Below are 10998 nucleotides of genomic sequence, written 5' to 3' on the forward strand. Positions count from 1 at the left end.
AACTACCTCGACTGAAGGTGCCACAGAACGCCTCATGTATATTTTTCTCTACATTGTTTTCCTATAGGGTCTTTCACAGGGTAAGTTTTCCCTGAAAATTTGACATTACAATTCATTAGAGTCATCACCAAAAGTAACTGAGATATCAATTTCATTTGAATTTATAACTCAAGTTTCTTAATGAAAAGAAAAAGTACACAGTGCTTCCTTACATAGATGACATTAAAGTTTGTTTTTAGATGAATGAAAGTGGTCTCCAATTTAATTTTGTATGAAAATGAATTGTTTCATTTGGCAAGAGAACATCCTTTCTTTCATAGGACATTTGGCCAATAAAAAAGATTTTTCATAACTCATACCAATGTTTTCTAAGAACACTACTGCTGTGAGCACACACTAAAAAGTTTCAAATGATCTTTTACTAACCTCAACCGTGCTGAGAATGTCTGTGCTGTCCAAAGTAACCTGGGGAGGTTTAGCTCTAACACAGAGGTAGAGAGGGCAAGCATTGAGTTCTGGGTTACAATTTAGCACCTGGAGCTAAAATAAAGGTTAAAGAGCTTCTAAACTAAAACTTACTGCAAAGGTGAAGCTCTGTTTGCACATCTTTGGTAAGAAGAGAGTAAGACTCCAGGTGAACCTACCTGAATTTAACATTTGAGGATTTAAAAAATTAAATGTACTACATTTTCTATCTTAGTACTATTTATCCTTCCCTAAAAGATTTAGAAATTGAATTGGTCTCATTCAAGTTACTGAATTACAAAAGAATTTAAAAAATCATTTTATAATTGAGACAAAGAGAAAACTGGAAACTCCAGTACATGGAATCATCACCTCCAGAAAAAAATAATTTCAAAAAGTCTTATGCAAAAGGTATTGTTATGTAATACTGCAAGGTTCTAGGTGGAGTAAATTAATCACTCTTTTGGTGCAAAATATAGTGAGACTTACTACTAAGTGTTGGAAAGAATAGGCCTTTGAAAATGATGTAACAAAGACTCTCCAAGAGATCTCCGCAATACTGGTACGTGATGTATTAGAATGTATCCGGGTTAATCTCCCTTCTCATAAAAACTGCTTTATTTGAGATGCTAAGAGCTCTAACTTGCCTAGGTAACAGGATTCGGCTCTCTTCAGTTGTCTCATCCCATTCAGAAGTCGACTTCTGGAGGGGAAGAGTTAAAATGAAGAGTAAAATCTAGTAAGCCTCTGTCTCCTACTTCTTGTCCACTTACTCAAAATTTCAGATGAAGCCAGGAGGAGTGTTCGGTACTACTCTGGTGCTCTGACTGCCTATGGTAAGCCCTTTCTTCCAGGTCAGCTGTGATTCTCCTCCCGAGGTAAGGGGAAAGACCACGTCGGCTGAAGGCAGTTATCTTCCAATTGCTATTAAGGCAGTGTTTGAGGCTAATTGTCAACATCTGTAATTTCTGAAAGAAAAGAAATATACAACAAACAAAAACAGCCTCCCTTCTACAACTCACATAATCACAACTATGATATCAAGGTAAGAGATGTAAAAGCCCAAGACAACACAGATAAAAGTTTAAAATATCTGAAAGGCCTAAGAGCAGGCTACCCTCATGGAATAACCCAGCTGACAACACTCCCACTTGTGAAGGACAAGGATCCCCTCTTCCTCTCGTGCGCACGCGCACACGCACTCATTTTAAGAGAAGATTTATTTAAGAGATGGAAACTTTGTAAAAAGGTAGAAACATGTTTAAAAAAAAAAAGAGGGGCGCCTGGGTGGCTCAGTCAGTTAAGTGTTTGACTTCAGCTCAGGTCATGATCTTGTGGTCCATGAGTTTGAGCCGTACACTGGGTTCTGTGCTGACAGCTCAGAGCCTGGAACCTGCTTAAGATTCTGTGTCTCCCTCTCTCTCTGTCCCTCCCCTGTTCACACTCTGTCTCTTTCTGTCAAATTTAAACATTAACACAAAACAGAAAAAAAAGAAAAGCTTCTTCCACAGCTACAAAAAATTATAAAAATCAAGAAAAGGTTCTGCTGGCTTTTATGTATTCCAGAAATAAAGACTGGTTTCCCACATTGGGGATTATTCCATGAATAGATCACGTTTTTAATCTTTAGACGTTAATAATTCTGTTTTTAAAAAATAACAAAAATATAACAAATTTATATATTTGGATCACATTCATGTTAATAAAAAATTTAACAAGGAAATGTATCATAAATGGTGAGGAGATAGGATAATTTTTATTTTTGTAGCTTCTGACTTCACTGAGCATATATTACTTTAACAATGTAAAAAAAATGTTTTTGAAATTTTTCTTATCTCCTATAAAATACTGTAACAGTAGACTGAGAATCAATGTTAGCTAACTGATTCACAAGAGGAATTTAGCTTTCTCCATGGAAGTATGGGTCTCTAAATTTTTTAATTCATAGAAATCTCAAGTTCTAAATTCAGAAAAATCTTTGTAGACATATATATTTAAGCAGGTTATTGATAAATTATAATTTAGAGTAGAAAAACACAGCATACCCAATCAAGAATCACATGTTCAGCTAAGTCTCTATCCTGATTGTTTTTTAAAAAACAGTGATATTGACTATACTATATTGAATATTCAAATATTTAAGCATCTCTAAGATTTAGAAAATGGCATAATGCAATTTAGCACATCTTTGTTACCATTTCACTGCTTAGAATATATATGTAATGAAGAAGGTGATATTAAAATTCAATTTTGCAAAGTTACTAGACATTTAATTTAAAGCTCATTTTCGAGGTACACTATTGCTAAATAAATTCATCACACTGATTAAGATAATGGACATGAAAATGGTCTACCACATTAAAACTAACCAACCATGAACTGCTACATGTGAGAATTATAAATTATTCTAATTACTTCCCTAACACAGACCCATGTAAAATCATGTCTTTTATTCTTCTGATTCAATACTTTTGGTAATGATTTACATAGTACTGATTATACTCACTGCACTTCATGAATTCAAACATTCATCCACTGAAATTAAAGATTAAATTAACAATCTAAACATTTTAAATCTCCGTTTATCTCAAAGGCGCAGGGATAGAATAATAAAAATGACATTGTTTTTATATACCCATCACAATTATTACTTGATCTAAATGAATAATTTATGTATATTATTTAGACCCCATAAGACCTTTAATGTTTTTGACCATTATAAATTAACAATAAATTATACATTTGCAAGGAAATCTAGAAAACAAAACCAAAGGCTTGAAGGTGCAGTAGAAACGTACTCGTAACACTTGGGATAGTTGTTTCTGACCTCCTCCCATTACTCCAGGAAAAGTATGATGCAAAATTTCACCCCAGGGCTTCAATCAGACCAGCTAATACAGCAGGTCTCAGTCTTTAGGACATTATGACTTTGCGATGTAAATACAACAGCATGCATTTCATCTTGAATATTGATGTCCTGGTCACAGATTATAATGGCTCCATTTGCAAATTTTAGTAATATCACCTTAAAATCAACACTTAACATTGATAAATGTTTTGAACAATTTCAAAACGTAAAATTTATAAAATCCAGGTTATTTTAAATATGGAAACAAACTGAAATTTATTCGGACTTCTTTTTTAATAAGGAATATTGACAGCAATATTATTCTGGATTTACAGATGTTACATCCAATTCATCTTATTTCACTTACAGGCTACTCTTATAAATTTATCCATGCTGATAGGTATTCACAGTTTCAGGAGTTTTATAAGTTTTTCTTCCTGCCAGTTTTCAATATGTTATTCAAGTGTCAAGTAAATACAAAGGCAAAGAGAATGAGTGATGACTCACCTAGAGAAGACAGAGACCCCTTCCTTCCCTTTTTCTATACATAGCAATGATCATATAGAAATTTAGAATATAAATAAAGGAAATGGAAAAGTGTGGTATTAATCTTTCAGATGTAGCTTTCTAGACTTTTTCCTTACAGAATACTTCCATTTAAAAATTCTAATTAATTATAAAGCCTCTAATAAGCATCTCATAAAAGTGCCAAAGTTGAACTCATTTTCTGTATATTTGGTGAGGAGTAAGAAGATACTTGTGTTCTCTATTTCCAACAAGAGAACATTAGTGTAAAACAGAGGAATCTACAATCTTGAATTTTTCTCTAATAAAAGCAACAGTTTTTTAACTAGAAAAATATTATCGATGGTCAAAGCAACTTGAAAAGATTTTTTCGCTGTGGCATGAAAATAGGAACAGAAAGAAAAGGGCAATTATTCTGTTAAGAACATATTTCATTTTTTAAGTATTAAAAATTTAAGAATGATAAATCCTTAAGACTATGTGAACTACATGACAGTTTGTTACTTGAATATTGTTTTAAATCACTGCACTGTTCAAGGGATCTTAAATAAATGTAACCTTATCTATAATTTTCTTTTCATTAAAATGGCAAGTCAATACTAAAATACCCAGAACTTTTCCAGGTAAATTCTTAAGAATCCTTATGACACCTACACACACCAACCACAAGAAACTCAGTAAATGCCTTGTAATCAATAAGTTTAGGATTTTTCCCATTTAGAAAGACCCTGTGCCTCGCTGAAATGTAAAACATCAATGAAAACATTTCCAGACTTTTCCTTCCTAAGACATACACAATACCTAGTAATAATATTGTGTTCTTTCCAGCTCCTTGTAGAAGGTGTAGGTTTTGTTTGATTTTGGCCAGGGGTGAGAGACCAGGGGTGACAAGACAGATTTACATGGTCTCTGATACAAGTCATGACTACTTTAATGGTCACTGTTCTCATGTATTTATTTATCTCAAGAGAAGAATACTATTTTGGTGAAAACAATAATTAGATTCTTTGGAATTCTAGTATTTCTTAGTCCTAGTATATACAACCTTGAGTCGTATTTAGTTTAAATGAATGCTAGGCAGGTAGAGATTTCAAAAGACCTTATAATTTTTTAACATCTTTTTTGTAACCTCAATATTAAATAACTAAAATAGTCATTTTCTAAGAAATAGGACAATGATTTATAGAACTAAAATCTTGGTAAATTTAAGAATTAGAAGAGATTCAGAAATGATGGGCTGAACCAATTAAACCAAAAGTTGAACAATTAAGGCTATTTACTACAATCCAATTAATATCAGATCAATACAAACAAACTGATAACATAAATCAAGGGAAATGTTTCTTTGTCAATCCAAAAACACAGCAGTCATAGGGATTAAATGTTTAACTAAAAAAAAAAAATTAGAAGAGAGAGAGAGATGCAAACTGAGGAACAGACTCTTAACTATAGGAAACAAACTGATGGTTCCCAGTGGGGAGGCCGGTGGTGGGGATGGGCGAAATGGGTGACTGGGATTAAGGAGTGCACTTGTCCTGATAAGCACTGGGTAGTGTCAAGAATTGGTGAATCTACTGTACACCTGAAACTAACATTATACTGTATGTTAATGAACTGGAATGTAAAAACTTTAAAAAATTTATTAATACTAGTAATGTTTTTAATGTTTGTTTATTTTTGAGAGAGAGAGAACGCAAGCAGGGGAGGGGCAGAGACAAGAAGGAAACACAGAATCTGACTTGGCACTTGAACCTGAGATCTGCGAGATTGTGACCCGAGCCACCCAGGTGCCCTAATCTAATTCACTCTTTAGATAATTTCTTTTGTACACCTAACTTACTAGTGAATTAGCACAAGATAGGGGCACTTGGGTGGCTCGGTTGTTTAAGCATCCAACTCAGGTCATGATCTCACAGTTTGTGAGTTGGAGTCTCACATCAGTATTTCTGCTGTCAGCGAGGAGCCTGCTTGGGATCCTCTGTGCCCCTCTCTCTGCCCCTCATTCCACTTGCTTGCATGTGCATGTGTGCGCACTCTCTCATAAAATATTAAAAAAAAACAAATAGCACAAAAGTTTTAAGTTGAAAATTAGGTAAAAAACCTTCAGTGTACAAAACAAAAGGTTTGCTCATAGATTTTTCAGAGACATAGATATTTTCTCAATTCTACCAAGAAAAATACACATAATTATGATTATAAAATCTTCTAATATCCTGAATTTATAATCTTTTATAATAGGGATATAGCATATGGATATTTAGATTAACAAATATAATAATTATAAAACCAACATTGTTCCTTGTTTCACAAAACATATATATAATAAAATACAAAGTGAACCAAAGAACATTATTTTTTCATTCTAAGACTACAAGTTACGTCACTACCTAACCTTCCACAACAAATCATGAATTTTCCTTATAAGAGGAGTACAACCTATATGATTTTGGAATAGAACAACAAATTCATATGACTTGAGTTACAGTTTATTATTATTAAAAGAAATTTGACAAAAATACTTTAAAATGCTAAATATAAAATACTGACTTGCTATAACTATTCTTTTTCTTTTGCACAATGGAATTACATTACAGCCCAGAAAATTTACAGAGAATATTTAAAAAGGCATTTTGCTAATAAGCAGATAATTTAAAGGAAAACTAGTGAACATTAAATATTTAAGGCTAACTTTAAATCATAAAGTCAAACTCGGCATTACAAAGTACAAAACATATATAAGCAAATGCCAGAATATATAATATGCCCGTAAAATATACAGTAAGCACGTAAAATACATCTTTCTGTGCTTAATAATGCAATTACTTTGCTTTCTGAAAATGTATAGAAACACATTTTCAAAGGAAAAAGTATTTTAACTCCTTAAAAATGGATATATGGGCATTATATGGTGGCAGTCATACAAAACATGTTAATGGAACATTCTAAATAAAATGACAAAGAACACATGAATCTAACATTTCAGATCTGACTAATCACCATCATCATCATCATCATCATCACTACTGCTACTGTGAGTCATAATCCACTCCCTGTAGGCCTGAATTTTCTGTAAGCATGGTAAAGGAAAAAGAAGCACAAAGGTTAGTTAAGCATGGCAAAATGCTTGCAAAACATGTAAAATTATGAAATGTTCAAGGAGTCAGAGTTATTTTGAAGCAGACTTTCAGATGAGCAGGGCAGTGACTGTGAATATAATTTCTGTAACCTGAAAGACCTGAGACTAAGCTTCAATGGTTGGCACACTCCAGGGGTAAAATAATTTGGCAAAACCAGTAAGGTAGTTTGTGAATATATTAGAATTGTTATTCTATTTCTCTAGCAAGAACTTGAATTGACTACTAGGAAGCACTATATATGGTACTTCTTTCTAGATGCAAAGGCATACAATCAAAGAGTATATTTTATATTTAATTATATATCAATACATATAATTCAGTGAACATCGAGTACCTTTTTTGGAGAATTAAAAAAGGAGAAATATTTGCAGTCTTAAGCATTTTCTAAGGGCACCACTGTTAAATCACGTTGGTTAAATCTTGGCAGATGGGAGTTTAAATCCTGTTTCTATGTCATCTACTTTTTTCCTATAGTACTGGCATTCATGTCTTTTAAAGTATTTGCTAATAATAGAGTTCTGATTAAAAACCCACCATTATCACCAAACCAACAACCTACTTCTTATACCTGTAAGAGAATAATGCTAGCCAAAAACATTCTAAGGCCTCTGGTGAATTCCTAGAGGTATTTCAGCTACTACTATGTTTATAATGCTTTTGCTGAAAAACAAGTAGAATGGCTGACAAGGATTTTGAGGTTTAGTCATTTAAATAGCTCTTTTAGCAGTTAATATGAAGACTGGCCTACAAAAAAATAATATGTACCTTTAAAAACACACAGTCAAGAGTCATGACCTTTAAATCCCAAAGTTTAAAGCTTCAGCAAATAATGAAGGTATAAAATAAATATACTTGCTACTAAAATCAAGTTATCAACTGTGAGAAATTTTTGGTATCTCATGTTTTCTTATTTTGCTATAATCTACTCCTAATAATGAGGATGTTATGTCTAAATTCTCACTACTTATCCTTAATGAATTTATTAAAAATTTCTCAAGAAATACTTTTAGTTTTAATAGGTGACTCGATAACTCTTCACTCCAGTAAAATGTTAGTAGTATGTTATTAACATAAGTTACTAATGTCAGTAACATGTTACTTCCCTAATAAAGGAAGGTAGGAACTGAATAGAAATATATTTTTCAATTATATTAACCATAGGTGACCTCAGCACCATTTCCATCTTCCAAAGAATGATACACTCTACGTAATTGTAGAAATTGTAGGAAATGCCATTTAGAGCACAACCTCTCACTAGATTGCCCGTTCTATCCTAATATGCAATTATTTTGATGCTTTAAAAACATCTTAAATACAATATCACTTTATTAAATAATACACAGTAACTCAATGGTCATGTTTTACTATATTAGATGGAAGCACATTTTATTCAAAATGATATATTTATAATGGTCATTTTACATATGACAATATTTAAAATATCAAGGCTATAAAGGAAGCACCATGTCCCCAGAGTTTATTATTACTACAAATATTTTCATATCTATATAACATAATGACTCCTGGTTTGTTTTTAAACAAATGATTTACTTTATATTCCACATCTAAACCACAAATGAAATAACTTGAAATCAGTATCACCTATTATGGTATACTACCTACACCATCATCCAAAATTTAAAAAGTCCAATTTTCAAAATAAGAAAAGTATCTAAATAGATAAAATATTCTACCTTCAAAATGGTTCACTGTTTCAAAAGCTAATTTTCCTTTCTAAAAGATGTTGGCTCTCATGCAAACTGTGTATCAGATTCCACAGGTTTTAAATAGACTACACAAGTGTAAGGCAGGAAGAAGGTCATGGCCACTTGAATATTTTCAAAAGAAAAGCCTAAGAAACCCAAGGATTCACAAGTGTGGTGGAACTGATTTTTCCCTTATCTATGCCCAAGTGGACATGAGAATTGTATAAAAGCTACTAGTGGCTTGATATGCAGAGGGAGTGACCTAAACTGAAATGGTCTAAGTGGTTAAGTACCACCAGTTCTGAGGGTACAAAAGGCACAATGGTTTTCAACAAATCTAGCAAGTCCAGTACAGAACTAAGAATAGCCTATAAAAAGATCAGATTCACTAAAATCCTATACAAAAAGTTACCAATACAAAAGCTTTCCTTTGTATTCAAAATACTGAAACAGCTGTACATAGTTTGTAAATTTTAAGACTAAAATCTACTGCTGGCTTTCACTTGCAAAGTCATGCATTAACTGTTTTCATATCAAACTTTTTGATGCCTGTAAAAAAGAAAAAAAAATCTTATAGTAAATAAATGTACATTAAAACCCAAGTAAACATAAGAAACTTCTGAATAGAAGCAAAACATAAAAAGCCCAAATAATCTAATATATATTTGAAACATTCTACACATACTTTTAATAAAGAAAACTTGATCAAATTCATCTTAATGTGTAAGATACTTCTTCACCCACCTGTAACATTTGGTTGCCAGTACCATCCCTCAACCTGTAAGGTCTGATAACTCCGTCCTCATTAAAGAATCGAGGGGGTCGCAGGCTCTCCACTTCATCAGAACTCTCTGTAGCCCTACAGGGGAAAATATATACATAACTTGATTATAAAAATTATTCAAATACTCTTAAGTACACTTTAAAATGCAACTACTGAAAAGAATGTTCTTTTGGATAAGACTATGATATCACTTCTTCAGTTTAAAATTTGTCTTTATGACACCAATAATGTAAGTTCTCTAGAAAAATAGAGATGTGAAAGTAAGTTTGTTTATAGATTGTCCTGGACTTTCTTTGTAGACAATAATTAGAGAATTGGCAAATGATGAAAACTGCTTTTTCCCCCCTCTAATTTAAGGCTTTTAATACGTTTTTCTTTTTCTACTGTCCTGTTTGGTTCTCCAATACAATGCTAAATATAAGAGCAGATTGTGAGCAATCTTGTTTCATTCTTAGCTTTAAAGGGAAACCTCTTACTGAGTTTTCCATGAAGAACCAATATTAACAATAATTTCGTTTTGCTTTTGAAAGGCACCTTTTGCCCAGCCAAGGAAGTTCATTTATACTCTTAGTTTGCATATAGTTTTTGTTACTATTTTTGAAAATTTTGAATGGGCAATGCATTTTAGTTAGAAATTTCTTCCTGATCATTGCTGTGATCGAATGGTTAATCTCCTTCAATCTATTATTGCTCTAAGTCAGACTGGTGACATGTATGGAGTTTTAATGCTAAAATACCCAACATATTCCTACTTGGGCTTGATATGCACTGTTTGAAATAAATACTTTGCTACATTTGGTACCATAATAATTTAACATTTTTTAATGTATAGACCTACATGAGAACGGTCCGTTTGTTCACTCATTCAGCAAATATTCAGGAATCAATAAACATTAAGATCTTACTACATAATATACCCATACATACGGGGTAAATTTGCCAATTCAAAAGCAGAGATTGGCAGAATGGATGAAAAAGATGATCTAACCAAAGATGTAAAAGACCTGTCTGCTGAAAACTATGGAAGACTTATGAAGGAAATTGAAGAAGACACAAAGAAATGGAAAAACATTCCATGCTCATGGATTGGAAGAATAAACATTGTTAAAATGTCATTATTACCCAAAGCAATTTACACATTCAATGCAATCCCCAAAGTTGCACCAGCATTCTTCTCTAATCTAGAACAAACTATCCTAAAATTCATATGGAACCACAAAAAACCCCAAAGTAATACTGAAGAAGAAAACCAAAACGGGAGGCATCACAATCCCAGACGTTAGCCTCTACTACAAAGCTGTCATCATCAAGACAGTATGGTATTGGCACAAAAACAGACACATGGACCAATGGAATAGAATAGAGAACCCAGAACTGGACCCAAAGTATATGGCCAATTAATTTTTGACAAAGCAGGAAAGAGTGTCCAATGGAAAAAAGACAGCCTCTTCAACAGGTGGTGTTGGGAGAGCTGGACAGCAACATGTAGAAAAATGAAATTAGACCACTTTCTGACACCATTCACAAAAATAA

General features: G+C 32.7%; 1 protein-coding gene across 1 annotated transcript in view; it reads right to left on the bottom strand.

Moving 5' to 3' along the window:
• The window catches only part of VPS13A (vacuolar protein sorting 13 homolog A), a 223031-nt gene that overhangs the window by 14016 nt on the left and 198017 nt on the right, over positions 1 to 10998 (bottom strand). Inside the window, exon 66 of the mRNA XM_029919678.1 lies at positions 9426 to 9540. Within this exon, the coding sequence (XP_029775538.1) occupies positions 9426 to 9540 (115 nt within the window). The remainder of the gene's footprint in view (positions 1 to 9425; positions 9541 to 10998) is intronic.

Source organism: Suricata suricatta, chromosome 13, assembly GCF_006229205.1.
Source record: "Suricata suricatta isolate VVHF042 chromosome 13, meerkat_22Aug2017_6uvM2_HiC, whole genome shotgun sequence".
NCBI classification, from domain to species: domain Eukaryota; kingdom Metazoa; phylum Chordata; class Mammalia; order Carnivora; family Herpestidae; genus Suricata; species Suricata suricatta.